The sequence below is a fragment of the Lotus japonicus genome, chromosome 5 (assembly GCF_012489685.1).
Source record: "Lotus japonicus ecotype B-129 chromosome 5, LjGifu_v1.2".
Lineage (NCBI taxonomy): Eukaryota > Viridiplantae > Streptophyta > Magnoliopsida > Fabales > Fabaceae > Lotus > Lotus japonicus.
The window spans coordinates 8,113,870-8,129,643 of record NC_080045.1 but is presented as its reverse complement, the minus strand read 5'-3'; the positions used below and the strand labels follow the sequence as shown (position 1 = coordinate 8,129,643).

At 35.9% G+C, this 15,774-nt stretch overlaps 2 protein-coding genes across 2 annotated transcripts; both read right to left on the bottom strand.

Annotated features, from left to right (window-relative positions):
* Nucleotides 1-20: 20 nt before the first annotated feature.
* Nucleotides 21-6,744, bottom strand: LOC130718005 (G-protein coupled receptor 1). Its single transcript, XM_057568436.1, has 9 exons — nucleotides 6,468-6,744; nucleotides 5,359-5,390; nucleotides 5,095-5,264; nucleotides 4,372-4,466; nucleotides 3,375-3,476; nucleotides 3,227-3,283; nucleotides 1,929-2,072; nucleotides 1,503-1,573; nucleotides 21-616 (listed from the first exon to the last, which is right to left on the bottom strand). The coding sequence occupies exons 1-9, from the start codon at nucleotides 6,648-6,650 to the stop codon at nucleotides 511-513; spliced, it is 960 nt and encodes a 319-aa protein (XP_057424419.1). The 5' UTR covers nucleotides 6,651-6,744; the 3' UTR covers nucleotides 21-510.
* Nucleotides 6,745-8,848: 2,104 nt separating this feature from the next.
* Nucleotides 8,849-12,427, bottom strand: LOC130718022 (serine/threonine-protein kinase RIPK-like). Its single transcript, XM_057568452.1, has 5 exons — nucleotides 11,907-12,427; nucleotides 11,384-11,519; nucleotides 10,766-10,902; nucleotides 10,513-10,636; nucleotides 8,849-9,712 (listed from the first exon to the last, which is right to left on the bottom strand). Exons 1-5 carry the CDS (start codon nucleotides 12,294-12,296, stop codon nucleotides 9,339-9,341), a joined length of 1,161 nt encoding a protein of 386 aa, XP_057424435.1. The 5' UTR covers nucleotides 12,297-12,427; the 3' UTR covers nucleotides 8,849-9,338.
* Between the last annotated feature and the right edge of the window lie 3,347 nt (nucleotides 12,428-15,774).

Here is a 15,774-nt window from a genome sequence, read left to right as displayed (position 1 = left end):
AGGGACCAGAGAGGAAGAAAAGAATAAACAAAATCGATCTATACATGTGCGTTTCACACTGAAGTACTTCTATTGCTGGCGGTCAACCAAATGCCCAGCAAAAAATGGGAAGTCGTTAGCAATTTGTAACAATCTGAAAGTGCACCTAGTCTACAAACCTAAAAATTAAGAAAACATTCTATAGCAGAAATGAGGAATAGATGATACATCACACAAGGTCATGCAGCGAATGATGAATCACAGGGAGAGACATTGAGCATTTCTGAGAAAAATAAAAGCACCGCAGTCACAAGTGGTCTTCAGTTTGAGGAAATTAGCTTCCAAAGACACATTCAACATGGACTTTACTGTCCTCTGATTTGTTTAAGAAGGGTCATCATCAGTATCATACTCAGGTAAATGAAGCAGCAGAGCAATGATATTCGCCGGAAAGTATTGCTGCCCGCTCTTTTGTCCATGAAAAGTGCCAAAATATGGTATGGAGGATGCAATATGTTATATGTCTCTTCACTATCGCTGACCTTCAGTTTGAAACGAAACTAGTTCACTTTCCTGTTGTAGGTTCTTGTACTTAAATTTGTTAGGGAGCCATCTGTATAGTCTCTCTGGCCAGCACCTGAAACCCAGAAACATGGAAGCAAATTTGTTCATTTGTTTTAAGTTTAATGTGCTAGGAAAAAAAAAGCAAGAACGAAGAAGCAACGATAACAAAACAAGGTAAACTTGAATAAATGTCATGAAGGTGTGACGCAAGGTAACATTAAAAAGGTTGTGATGTGTGAAGGGCTCATCAGAGAATACAACCATAGTCAAAATCCATACCCATCCATTTAAACAGCTACCCAACAGTCTATGTTATGTCTTGCAGAGGGGCACCAAATGTGCGGGTGCCCCTAGACTTGGCCATAAAGTTCTCAAGCTAAGATGAGATAAGTAACCTAATTAACAGTTTTCCTGTGTGATAGTATAAAATCCACCAAACTGGGTCAGTAACGTGAAGAAGATGAGGAGGTTGGGAGAATAGGGAGAAAAAAGACTGGCTAAGAGCTTGTTTGATTCTCTTCTCAAGTTTTTTAATTTAAAAATTATTTTCAGAAACAATTTTAACAAACTGTCATTCAAAAGAAGAAAAGGAAGAAACTGTTTAAACGAGATGCTTTATAAAGTTGAAAGACATACAACATGAAAACTAAAAACAAAAACATAAAATATCTGAGCTGTTTTGGGATTTAGTTTTAAAACCTGAAAATAGAACTGTTTTAAATAACAGCTTTTCAAAACTGTTTCTATCAAACAGGTTTTTCTCTTCTTTTTTTTATTATTTTAAAACAAAAAGGCTAGGTGGTAAGGCGAACATAATTAGGCTGGCCACAAGAGTGCACAAGTCGAATCCAGAATATGTGATGAAGGATATTGCAACTTGAAAGTTAAAGAAACAAATTTAGGATGATCCAATTTAATAAAAAATCCCTCAGAGCAGATAGAGCAGAATCAGGTCTTACTTGTCCAGTCTTTCACAAATTGCTCGTCGAACAGAAGAATTGAGGCCATATGCAATTGAGTTAAAGAGCCCCTGCAGTAAGTAGACAAAGTGAGAAAGCTTAGCAAGATGACATATTAGTACTTTTCACTATGTTGTAATTGATGTACAGTTTCACATGACATCAAATCTGAACTCAGTTTAGATGAATCTGCATTACAAATTAGATAATGCCTTTTAGTTTGTCATTCACATATTAGTAGGGAAGAGAATGCCTGATTGTTAGAGAAAGTAAAATGTTATAGGAGGGTGCTAGGAGATGGGAGGAATCACAAAAGATAGGGAGGATTTATCAATGAATGCCAAGCACGCCAAGTTTCCAGATAAGTTATAGAACATTCAGAGAATGGAAAATAATGCTGAAAACAGTATGGTTACTAGTAGATACCATTAGAGCAGCGGTTCCAACATCAAGAAGTGAGAGCCAAAAGATCTTATGGCTGGGGTCAAAAAAATCATGAATACGGTTAATAGTGCCAAAAGCCCAAGATCCTATTAGAATTAGTGGATAGTATCCCCAGCGATTCAGAGCCTGCAATGCAAAGCACAAAATACTAAGTGTTGTTCAATGGAAACATAGAGGCTAGATATTATAATTTCATCTTAAGCAATTGGTTTAAGGATGGTTATAATTTATTCATGAAAATCCTGGAGTGACAAAAAGAAGGGGTGGGCATCTCTGTTAGGACCCCATTGCAAGGTATGGGACTTGAGTCCCACATTGGAAGTATGGGATTCTAATGTGGGGTTTATAAGGCCTTGGGCTCTCCAACTACAACAGCTAGCTTTTGTGGTGTGGTTCTCCCAAGGTTCTTATCAATGGTATCAGAGCCTTCCACCATGTCTCTGAGCTGCAAACGAGCGGCGCGGGTGGTGACGCCGGCATTGCAGTGTTCGCCCGGGACTAGTCGTGGGGCTAGTGCACAGCCAGCCCGCGTGGGCGCCGGGGCTGCGGAGCGTGGTGGGATGTTAGGACCCCATTGCAAGGTATGGGACTTGAGTCCCACATTGGAAGTATGGGATTCTAATGTGGGGTTTATAAGGCCTTGGGCTCTCCAACTACAACAGCTAGCTTTTGTGGTGTGGTTCTCCCAAGGTTCTTATCAATCTCTAAACCACATTAGAAATCACAGAACAATGTATTAATTTTAATATTTTCCCATGAAAATATGTGAGAAGCATCTATGAAAATTTACTTGAATTCCAAAACAATCCTGCCTCAGAGTGATCAATAAGGCATTTGAACAGAAACAGTATATCACAATAAATATCCCACAATGCAGAACGTAAAATGTCAAATATGAAAGAAAAGGTTAGTTATTAGAAGTCCAGATGTCAGCCCTGGGCGTGAGGGGGTGTGTTAGAAGTCCCACATTGGCTAGAGATATGGCCAAACAAGTAATTATAAAGGGTAGAGCAACTCTCAACTCTTGAGCTAGCTTTAGGGATGAGTTAGGCCTCCCAAATTCTAATAGTTACAAAACACAAAAAACTAATATCTATATATACTTGTAATATATTCTTAATTCTAATACATATCATAAACAAATTATGAAATTTAAGGAAATATGGAAATAAACCTTAGGTAACTAAGGTACTCTAAAATGTTCTAAAGATAAAATGTTAATATTATGACGTATGTTTTATATATTCTAACAGAAACATAAAAAAAACAAGATAAAATACCCTCATGTTATCTCTTGTATCTGAGACATAAGCTTGACCTGACATGCCAACTGCCATCTGAAATTTGCCAAGAAATGATAGATGAGGTCACACAAGTCACCTAAGCACATTTTTGTCTTCGGAAAAAGCAACAAAGATAGATACATACACGGGTTGCGTTATTCAGCATGCGTATCACTTGCAAGTATGTAAACCCATTATATAGAATTGCACCCCAAAGTGGCATGTAAAATGTTATAAAATGAATTGCCTGCACAGGAAAAGGTACTTGTTTATAATGGATAAGGAGAAATAGAAAAATGAGCAGATTATTTTGATAAACAAAATACATACGAAAAATGAAGTAGATATGCAATCCAAAGTTGCAGAAAATTGGGAGGTATCTGTTGTTATCCAGATTTCTTTCTAATATTCATTACTACCAGTCTTCTTTAGGATAACCAATAATGCCATTATGAGAAACATCCTAAGCCCTCAACAAATACGTGGATAGAATGCTGTAAGAACTTTTTTAATGGCCTGCACAATTTTCTTGCATGGATTTTTATTAGCTGTTAACCTTAGCTTCCTTTCCTGTTAATAACTACATATTTGATTTTGAAGAACAAAAATTGCAACATGGATAACATTCTTCTCATCGGCAACCAAGTGCTTACTTTAATTTCCAGACCATTTGCATTTATGGGATGTCAAATTTCCCAGATAAAAAAAATATTAAGAGAGAGACTGACAAACATAATTGAGATACTAAATCATTAAAGTAAAGGGGATTCCCTACTTAGTGTCTTTGTATCATTTCCTGAAAGCATAATGTTTTATTTTTTACTATAACAGTATAACTTAGAACAAATTGTAATTACAAATAAATCCCAGAAACCAACAACTTACCCCCTGCTACAGTTATGAAAGACAACGTCCATGCTTTAAATAAAGTCAACTAAAATTATCTTAAAGTCAATTTATGTTTAATTTTTAGATTTAAAAGTGCAGAAAACTGGTCCCCAGTGCAAGTTCCTCTTTTAATGAATCAAAACACATTCTATATCATATGTAAAAGGAGAGAAACAAAGCGGAAGTTGAAACTTCAAAGAAATTTTCAGGAATTACATAAACAATATGTAACCTGTAGTCCTAAGACTACTTGCCTTCCCTGTGCGACCTGTTTGAGTCCAACACCAGGCACCAAAATGCTTATGGTCATTACCAAAGGAGCGCATAACTGTCATAACAAGGGATGTACCTATGAAAAGTCAAAAAGTACATCAAATGAGCTCTCTAAATGTTGCTAATAAAATGCTTGAAATTAAGACAGAAGTTAAAAGCCCTACTCTTCGTACATTATCGAAGCCATTCCACCAACATTAATTGATGAGATCATAAGAAGTGATGTTAATTAAGGATTGGACAATCTAATTCAAGCTCTTGAAGGATGCATTGCAAATATCTAGTGGACAAATTAAAAGAGCAAGGGCTAAGAGGATTAAAGAAGCACTAAATGGACATGTTTAAGACACTTGGGCTAAACAAAGCCTCTCCATCAGAATTTGAGCTCAATCACGTCCTCACCATCATTTGGGCCTAAGATAGAGCTATTGAGGGGGTTTTGAGCCATAAACACTCAAATTAAGGAGTTTGGGCCATAGACCATGCATGAGCTGATTGTTTTTACCTTTCAGGCTAAATCATGTTATTTTGAGCTATAATCAATGTTCACATCACTTCTTATGATCTCATCATTAATTTGCTCCAAAAATTCATTTTGAAGTTAGAATTCAAGGGATCGGAAGTTACAGGACTTGTAGATTACTGCAAAAATAGGCCATTTCTACAGCTAGAATATAAAAAGCTGGTCATTCATAGATGCATACCCCAAACATACAAGTGAAACATGGCCTCCAAATCTTCAACATCTGTTTTGTGTTTTACAACAGTACGGTGTAGGGTAAATGCAATAGTTGTAGTCCATAGGAAAGACGCCACACAAAAGAAATGTGTGCTATATCCCTGAGCATAACAAAAGAAACCTTGGGATGGGTCCCTGTATAAAAATGTAACTTCTATCAATCACAAGATGAACAGCTTCAGTTGATACATACATTTAAAGAAGATGGGGGTTGATCTAGCGAATATACCCTATTACGTTGAAGAAACTGCAAAGCATATCCTGCAACAGGCAATAAATGATAACAGAGCATTATGACTCAGAAGAGGAAACAAAGAAAAAACAATGTAATAACTGACCACCTATTGCAAAGGAACAGACATATATAGTTCTGATGTGAAGGACCCCGACTTCTCAATTGTAAAACAGCATTACAAATACAAATTAAAGTGGCTAGGGTAAAAAAAAACCAACAAAAGTTGGTTTCATGACTTCAAACGTTTACTAGTAATCTAAAAGTTTTCATCAGCAAAGGTAACTTCTACTGTAAATAATGAGTTAGTAATAGTTTCACAACATCTAAATTCCATTGATAAGCATACTCTATTTACAAGCTCACTAGGTATAAGTTATATTCTTAAACATACTAAAGGATATCTAGACTCCTAAGTCCTAACTGTTATTATAATTATTATTATTATTATTATTAATATTGTTTTACAGAGTAGTCTAAATTCACCTGGCGTGCGAAATTAGGCTAAAGAAGAAGCAAAACTGCCTTACTGAGATCAAAATCTGGATCAAGCAGTCCCCAAATGAACTGGGACTGACTTAAGCTTAGGTTCATTCTTGAGCATTAGACTGCTAGTTAGATTACAGTGTGGTCAAATAGCGGTTATAGCGGCGCTATAACATAGCACTCTGAGGGCTCACCGCTATTCTGCTATTTTCCCCTATTGTCCGCTATTTTTCCGCTATGTGGACTTGAAATAGCGGATTTTTCGCTTTCCGCTATTTTCCTCGATCCGTGATTAACAACACTGGTTAGAACTACAGTAGAAGCTAACCTATCTTCAGAGCGATGAATACCTAATTGAGAAAGCTCAAAACAGTGGTTTTATGCTTATTCGTTCTAAAATCAAATTGATTGATTACATTCATGAGAAGCAGCAACATGATGCAACCAAAAACAACAAGAACAACAAGAATGTGAAATCGACAATGCAGTAATTTCAATTGAAAGAGATAAGAACTGTGCGAAGAGTTAAAGTGACAAATGAAAAAGTTGAAGCAATATTTAAACGTAGGGTTTTAGATCTGAAGAAGATAAATATGGAAGCGAAGAAAAATGATGCATACAGAGAGGGCGAGGTAGAAAACGAGCTTGAAGGAGAACTTGCGGAGCTCCTTGAAGAGGAGGTAACAGAGTACAATGAAGCTGGACCCAGCCAACGACAGGCTCGATGCTCCGGCGTTCACCGCCGTAAGAATCCAGCGATCGTGCGCCGTGAGTGCGCCGCCGATGGCGGCGGAGGTTGCCATGAACAGAACGAGTTCGCGATCGCCGATCACGCTGTTAGTTCTCAGTTCCCAGTTATACGGGATTGGGAAGAAAAGAGGTGAAAGGAAAACGGTTTTTCAATTTTCTTTTAATTTTGGCTCATTTTTCACATTTTTTATTTTCATACCATCCTCTTTTCTTTTTTTCTTTTTTTTACATATTTCCACATTTATGATTAGTTATGATTATGGAATATACAACTTGCTTATCAAAAAAAAAATGGAATATACAACTTAAACTTATTCTGCAATCTTAAATGCGCTGTGTAATTAATTCCCGCAAATATAAGATAAATTGGGTGGTCTTGTTTGTAATGCCTCATCCTCTTGGCAGGGTGAGTTTTCAGGCTTTGCTAATGGGTCTTGTTCGCTCTCAGTTGAGTTGATAGCCATCAAACATGGTCTTCTCTTAGCTTGAGATTTGATTTTCAGCATGTCATTTATGAGAGTGACTCGCTTGATTTGGATTCCCCCCTTAACGTCGCACTTGGGAGCTTTATTGGTGGAGATAGTGCATATCTCTATCTGTCAGTGGTGTGTTAATTTTCGTCATGTTCCGCGTGAGGTTAATGTGTGCTAACATACTTGCCTCCTTCAGGTCTCTCTCTGGAATTAGTCCTTGCCCCCGGCTGAGTTGAATCATTTACTTGCTTCGGGTCGGCATTGTTCTGTTGATCTTGTTTAGTTTGCTGTTTTCTTGTCTTTAAATTTCGTTGTTCCCCAAAAAAAGTTCCCGCAAATATAAGATAAATTGGGGTGGTGAGAAAATTTGAAAGGATGGTACCAAAACTAATTAATTAGGGGTAACAATAAGGTGAACCTTTATTATTTTGGTCTACTGTTGCAACAGAGGTATTTCAGACTTTACATCAGGGGTGTTTCAGACTTTACCTCTTCTTCTCCTTTTCCCTCCCACTTTCCCTTCCCTCCGTGCCTCCCAGACCACTTCGTCCTTCATCTCTCCGGCGACGACCCCTGCTCCAATCGCATCCTCCCTAAGTACGAAGGAGGAAGGTATAACACGAAGAAAGAGATGAGAGATGGAAAAGACGCATGCACAGTACGAAGGAGAAGAAGTTAAGGACAGGTAGAGAAGATGACAGGTAGAAGATGATTTGGGGGATTTGGGTGTGAAATAGAAGGGTATTTAGGGTTTTTTAGGTTTTAATTATTATTTTTTTAAAAAAAATCACTTAGGACTGATTTAACATGTCAGCGTGTCAGGTGGGGCCTCACCGGAGCTCCACCCTTCGGTGAGGACTTGAACAAAAGTGCTTGCAACTGCAGGGAGATTTCGACTAGTTATTTTCGTGGAGGGACTAAAACCAAAAGTCATTATAAACACAAGGACCAATTTGACCATTAAGCCTACTTTTTTTTATAACCATACACGCGACAAAACATTTTCTATCAACTATTTAATACAATCAGTTTTACATAACTCAGAAACCTCAGCTTATACTAGAACAATCTCATACCAATTAATCATCATGTTTGGTGTCAGGTCTACTTATGTGGGCTGTGGTGGAGTTAGTTGTGGTTGTGGTGGAAGTAGTGGTGGTGATGTTGTGGCGGCAGCTATTGCGGTTGATGGTGGTGGTGGTGGGAATAACGATAGTGGTGATGGTGGCAGTGGTAGAGGGTGGTGGTGGGGGTGGTGTGGACGTGGTGATGGATGATGGTGGTGGTTGTGACCCGTGGCAATGGATTGAATATTTTCAAATTACTCAAATATCATAACATTCTTAAACCTTATCTCACATCTATATGTTGGATTAAATAATTCATCATTTAATAGTATAAAAGTGAATTGATGGATAAGTTTATACAATACAATATTTACACTAAACAATGATAAAATCATAATGTATTGTATAACCTTATACGATGTGATACGACGTATCAAATGAGCCATCATGTTCCTATTATCCCGTAATGGGTCGAAATTAGGTTTTTACTAAATAAATTCATTAATTTTCCCATTGGCCGTGTGAAGGAGATTTGGGTGGTGGCTCAAGCATTAATCACCTAAAATACCCAGCCCACCTCAATTAGAATATAAAATAAAATATCTACCAAGGATAAGCTTCATGAATATTTCTAACTCATAATCTATTTTTTTTAATTTTTTAAGTTTAAAAATATTGGCTTGACTTAATGGATAAAAAAACTTCTCCACGTTCTCTAAAATGTGATGTAAAATAAAAAATCATCTGCACAACCCAGCCAACAATAATTTTGTCAAATATACATGATTTGTGAATAAAATTTAGTTTGGATATATCTATACTAGAGTTAAGTCTCCAAACTAATCCAAACTTTTGATACAAGTAATAACATCCGTACAAGCACTTGTTTCAAGTGCTTCTACATTGTTTTGTACATGATCAAACCTTAGAAACCTCAATTACCTCTTCTGATAACATGGTTTCTGATGTGGTACTACTTATTTTCCCCTGAAAACATCACCTTTCTTATTGCAGCTTTCTATTTCAAAGCCACAGTCAGATAAATATATAATAACTAACTTGCATCATGCTTCATGGTTGTGAAGATCAAGCTGTCACTTGCAAAATGAAATAAGAAACACATCACTTTCTTTTCCTTTTGTTTTACCTTTTCCTTTTGGTGTCTTGTATATTTTATCTGCATTTGTGAGGTGTGTTGCTGCTATATTTTATCCTTGTCGCCGTTTTCATTGACAGCGACATACACAAATGGCCCTATGAGAACATCGTCAAAGTCCTGAAGTGGCTCCAAAACCTTCACCACATCACTCATGGAGGGCCTTGGATTTGGATGGTGGCTCAAGCATTTAAAAGCCAACATAGCAACTTTCATGGCTCCTTTGGATGGAAATTGGCCTTCAAGTTTTCTGTCTATGATCCGGTGCAGCTTCTTCTGGTCTCTCAGCATAGGTCTTGCCCATTCCACCAAGCTCCTCCCTCGATTCGACTGGGACTTTTCCACTACCCTTCTTCCTGTCAGCAGTTCCAGCAGAACAACTCCATAGCTGTACACATCACTCTTGGTTGTAAGGTGACCTATAATCAAGCAAGAGTTAGCTTCAAATACATGATTCAATCAACTCCTCAAAACCAATTATGGCACCCAGATTCTACTCATAGGAGCTTCTCTCCAGAATTGATTTTGGTTTCAGAATCAATTGTGGAAGAATTTTTAAACATGATTGTAAGAAATATATCATTGGGTTGTGAAGAAGGTTTTGTTTCCTATTTGATCTCAGAAATTAAGGAAGTGACAAAATAAGGGGGAGTTAATAGATTGAAAGGTAGTGTAAGAATTCATGCTTTTCACTTGAAGGTCAAAGTTGTCTTTACACTGCAAATAAGCTTCTTTGGTTGGGGAGCTTACTATTATTAGTTCTTTTGAGGGCTTGTAAGTTGTAACATAGTATACTCTTGACTGGAATAGCTCCTTTCTCCTATTTTACTTTTTAAGGATCCATCATTCTAGGAACTTAATCGCATGTTTGCATCAATTTCTCTTTTATCTGAATCAATTCTGAAATTCAAAAGCTACTAACAGAAGTGATTCTGGCTTCAGAATCAATTGGAAGAAGGGTTTTCAAACATGCACATGGTTGATATGGCTATTAGTTATTGTGGAGGCTTCTAACATACTCTTGGAATGGAATAGTCTCCTTTCCCCTATTTTACTTTTTAAAGATCCATAATTCCATATGCTAGGAATTGTAATACTATAGTTCTTCTTAAGATTTCTAACAGACCCTTGGAATGGAAATCTCTTTTCCCCTTCTTAATTTTTATGTGTCATCATACTAAAAGCCTGATTCATATCATTGATGGTAGTTTTCATATACCTGTCATGATGTACTCAGGAGCGGCATAGCCATGTGTTCCCATGATGCGCGTTGTTACATGTGTTTCTTCCCCATCAGGGCCATCCTTAGCAAGACCAAAGTCTGAGAGTTTAGCTGTATAGTCCTGGACTCAGAAATTAAAAGAGTCTGAGTTAATTTCTTGATACGGCGAAGGCGAAGATGATGTAGGAGAAGCAAGATGATCCTCTAACAGATGATAAGAAATCAAGAGAGCAGAGAAGAAAGAACTTACTGAGTCTAGCAAGATGTTTGAAGCTTTGAAATCCCTGTAGATTACAGGTTTATCTGCTTCATGAAGAAAAGCTAGCCCCTTAGCAGCACCTAATGCAACTTTCATCCTTGTAGACCATGGCATGGCAGCAGAGTATTCTGCTTGTGACAGAGCAAAAGAAGCATCCATAAGGCTTGGTTTATGGTAAGAATCCAAATTCTTGTACTAGTAATAGGGTTTCACATCAGAGTCCAAATAAAACTAATCAAAAGATTTGAAATAACTTGGTATTTAGGTGTGCTTGGTAATATAGAAGAGAAGATCCAAATCATTTGATCATCATATATAACTAGATACCTAATGATAATCATTATGGTAAGAAATTCATAAAAAGATAACCTTGGGGCTTTATGTAAATATATAGTGATAGCATGATTGGATGAACTTCTCTTTTCTCAAAATCAATTCTGAAACTCGAAAGCTGTGTGAAGCTTCTATCAAGAATTGGTTCTGACTTTAGAATCAATTGTAAAAAGATTTCTAAATATGAACCGACTTTAACTCAATTTATTCATATTTATTTTGGGAAAGCTTGAGAAAAAGGAGTAGGGTAAGCAGAGAGATAGAAAAGCAACATACTTCTGAAGAGTTGATTCTCCAAGCTGCCTCTTGGCATGTATTCATACACCAATAGCCTGTTTTCATCCTCATAACAGTACCCAATTAACTTAACAAGATGTGGATGCCTTAGCTGTCCAAGAAATATAATCTCTGCCTAAAAAACAAAATTCCAACAAAATTTTTTAAAAGAGTTAGACACTAGTGTTCCATTAATTCTTCTGAGATTTTCATTCATTAGTATTTATTTGTGACTAGCAAAGAAATAGAGTGGGGGCACTATTCTTACAGCATGTTTAGAAATCTATCTAAAGTTGAGTCTAAACCCATAATCAATTTTGGGGAGAAGCTTCTCTGCACCAGAATTGATTTTGAGCACAAATAAGCTGATCAAAACATGCTATTAATGAGCTCTAAAGACAGAATCAATTGTGCCGAGAAACTTCTATGAGTAGCTTCTCGGTGACAGAATTGATTCTGAGCGTAAATAAGCTCATCGAAACATGTTATTAAGAAGCTATAAAGGGCACTTCAGAAAGCTAACCAGCCACTCCCTGTGACCTTGCAAGCCATCCAAGTCCAATTGTTTCACAGCCACTGTCTGAGCCTTCAAACCAGGCCTGAGTCTGTCATCAAAAAAGCCCTTGTAAACAGGTCCAAACCCTCCTTCACCAAGCATGTTACTCCATGAGAAATTTCTTGTTGCCTCTCTCAGCTCCTCAAGTGTGAATGCATAAAGTTTTGAACCACCAAATGAAACTGAAAGATCTTCAATGGCTTGAGTAGAGCTTGAGTTGCTTACATCAGATAGACACAACCTCTGGAATGATCCTTGTTTCAAAACCCGTTTCTCAGAATCCTCCAATGGGAACTTAGTCTTGTAACAGCTCAGGATCAAGTTCATAGACTTCCATGTAACCCTTTTAGTAGTCATCTAGAATTGGTATAATATGTGCAATAAACTGTGCAATGCACTTTTTTCTTGTCACAAGCAACCTCTTCTTTTGAAACTAAAAAATGAGGAAGACGACATTAAAATGGGGATGATTGTTGCCCCTTGGAAAATTAAAAATGAAAGCTGAGAAAAATTTATAGTACGGACTTTCACCTACTACCTTAGAAGAGGATGGTTTGGGGAGATTCCTTGACTTCTAGACCACTTGAATATGGATGGTAGAGTTATAGAGTATGATTTTTTCCGTTAATACATGTATTTGCACACGAGACAATTTGGTTCGAGTTAGATTTGTGGGACAAGCTCTCCCAATAATTTTTTTTTTGTTTATTTCACACAAAATGTTCTAATTTGAGACTTTGCTTAAGAAAATCAAGCATATACCGGATTATGATCCTCTCAATGATAAAACTTGATATGGTCAAGATTTTTTCCAATTGATAGTTTAATTTCGTATATACCACTTGAACCAACAATTTATGAAACAATTTTGTTTTAGCCGAGTTTTGTGGAGTTAGTTTTTTCATATACAAGACTCGAATCTTACATTTTACTTAAAAGTAACCAAACATGTACTATTTGAAACAACAAAATTCTTTTACTAGAGTTGAACTACACGTATGTATGTATGAAGCATTTAAATGTCATTCTTTGTGAATTTTTTAATATATTAAAACTATAATTATTATGATATCTGTGTTCAATTAATTATAGGTCAAGTAACTTGCCTACCCTGTTGACTTCAATTATACACAAAACTCTGCCTCCACAATGCCCTCTAAGTTCATGTTATGTATCTCCATCTTGTTTTTGTTTCTTGCATCCCTTGCCGTCCACATATTTGTGTTTATACTTTATACAACATTCCCTAGGGAAAATTGCAAAATGGAGGGATCTAACATAAATCCATTAATCTAAACCAACAATTCCATTATCAAATCTTTTGTTGCACACACCAAATGTTTTTCTTTAATCGTTCATAGGGGGCTATATTGCAGACATCTGCCATATTTATTTATAACTCTTAAGTTCTTTGTGTGATTGCTAAGAATTATTCTTATGCACTAATTGATATATTTCCCTGTGTTTGGTAGGTAAAGCTTCTCTGGATTATTGCTGTTAAGATGTCATAATCATAACTTAGCAAGCCGACACTGACACACTTCTTTAAGGTGTGATTCATCAAGGGCAGCTTCTAGAATCTAGAACTTAAGGCTAGGCTATTTTGAATGAATGGGATTGCTCTTAGACAATTTAATTTTGTCATCATTTTTCTAAAAATATTGTTGGTTAAGGATAGACCCTGCTAATATATATATATATATATATATATATATATATTAAATTATATGAATAAATTCCTTTTATTAAATTGTATTTTTTTAATTTGTATCTCAAGAAAACACTTGTAAATATTTGTCATTAACTTTTTACCTTGGATTGATAAATTTGTGTTCATAGAATGGTAATAAAGCCATCAAAGAGAAGGGCTAATAATACTGACTTTGTTACATTCTTCACAAACCTCTCTGATTAAAATTTTCCACTAAATTATGTAAGATTTTAATTTACAAAAAAGAAAGAGTGTTAAAATGAGTGATACCATTTTTCTGCGATTAAATTCATTGGCAACAACCAAAAACTTCATTACGACAATAGTAATAAGACTAATTTGTCTCCCACAATTAGAGAATTAAGTGGTTCGAAATTGATTAATAAGTTTTATTTATTTATAAGAGTTGTGAATCGAATTCCCAACACTTACTTAAAGGACGGTGTGTTGAATCATCAAGCCCTTAATGGTTAAGATTTAGTGAATTTGTTGAAAGAAAAATAATATCAATTAAAAAGTCTTTGTAATTATGTGGGTTTATTTCTTGTACTCTTTTCTTCTCCCTTTTGTATTTGGGTCTAGCATCCCTTGTGCTAGTTTTGAATACAATTCTTTAGCTTATCTAAAAAAAATTAAAAAGTAAAAAGAGATATTACGCCGGGGAGGTCAAAGGAAAAGGTTGAACGAATCAATCTAACCCACAACCACTTCTGTCGCTGATGGAAAATGTTGCAAAACCCCACAAGTAATCATTTGGAAATTGGATTTCATGCAACGGTTTATAGTAATATTTAAGAGTTCTTTTCACCCAATTTCGATAATTTGATCCCAAAGTCACTCCTAGTACAAAGTAAAAAATATCATTTGGACCCAAAATCTATCATATGTACTCCCTCCGGTCATATTTATAAGCAACAAAAAAAAAATTCACATAGTTTAAGAAATGTAGTTAAACTAGATAAAATGCATTAAATTTGTCTTAAATTAAAATGAACTTCCAAAATTACCCTTTGTTATTAGTGTTGGAAAGTGGAAAAGAAAGAGAATAATTAATGAGACACATTTTACAAGTTAGAATTAATAAGGGCATCATTGGAAAAAATTAATTAATATAGCTCAAACTTTCATTTGGTTCTTATAAAAAGGACCAAGATTTTTCTTCTCTTTCATGCTTATAAATAGGACCGGAGGGCTCACCTAGTCCAATTATGCTGCAGATGTGTTTTTTCATTATTTCTCAAACTATTGTTATCAGAAAACATCTCACACGGAAAGCAAAGGATCATGGCTATAAAGTAAAATTAAAATGATTTTACAATCCACTTCTGCAGATCGCACACGGAAAGAAGATTGGGACTGATTAAAGAAATGATTTGCTGAGACTTCATTTTAGAAATTGAAGAGTAAAAGAATTTTCATTAATACAACACAAATTAAAAAAACAATGATATGGGAAGAAAATGAAACCTGTAAATTGGATCATGAACGGAGGGTTTTCTTACCACATAATGGTATTTTAGGTGAGAATGTTAGGATTAAATCATAAATTTAATATTTTGATATTATATATAATAAGATCAAACAATCACAATTTATTCTTATCATTCTCACGTTAAAAAATTATTCTCATATCTATGATACATACACAAGAATAAAAGTCACACCGATGATGAGGTAAAACTCGTGTTTAACCCAATTTACCGTCGGCGTTGTGACTAACGGTAACTGGGCTGATGCTTTATTAGCATCGCTTAAGTCAATGCTACTTACCTGATTAAGAAGCCGACGCTAATGTCCTATTTATAGCGTCAATCATGGTGGCCAACGTTAATGTTGGTGTGTATTGTGCTAGCAAAGCAATTTTCCCTCATGGTGTTGCTATACAATTTGGGGTGGATCTTGTTCGGATCCATCCCAAAATGCTTAGCAACATGGTGCATGGGGCAAGGGTATTGCGAAGTCAACACATACCTACTAATTTAGGGACCCCTAAGCAATAATCAAAGGATCTAACTCATCATTTATATTTGCATTTCAAAAATGGCTTGTGATTTAATTCTCTCTAATTCTTTTTTTTTTCTCTCTCTCTAAGTTCTCCATCTCTCTCCCTTTGTTCCTTCATCT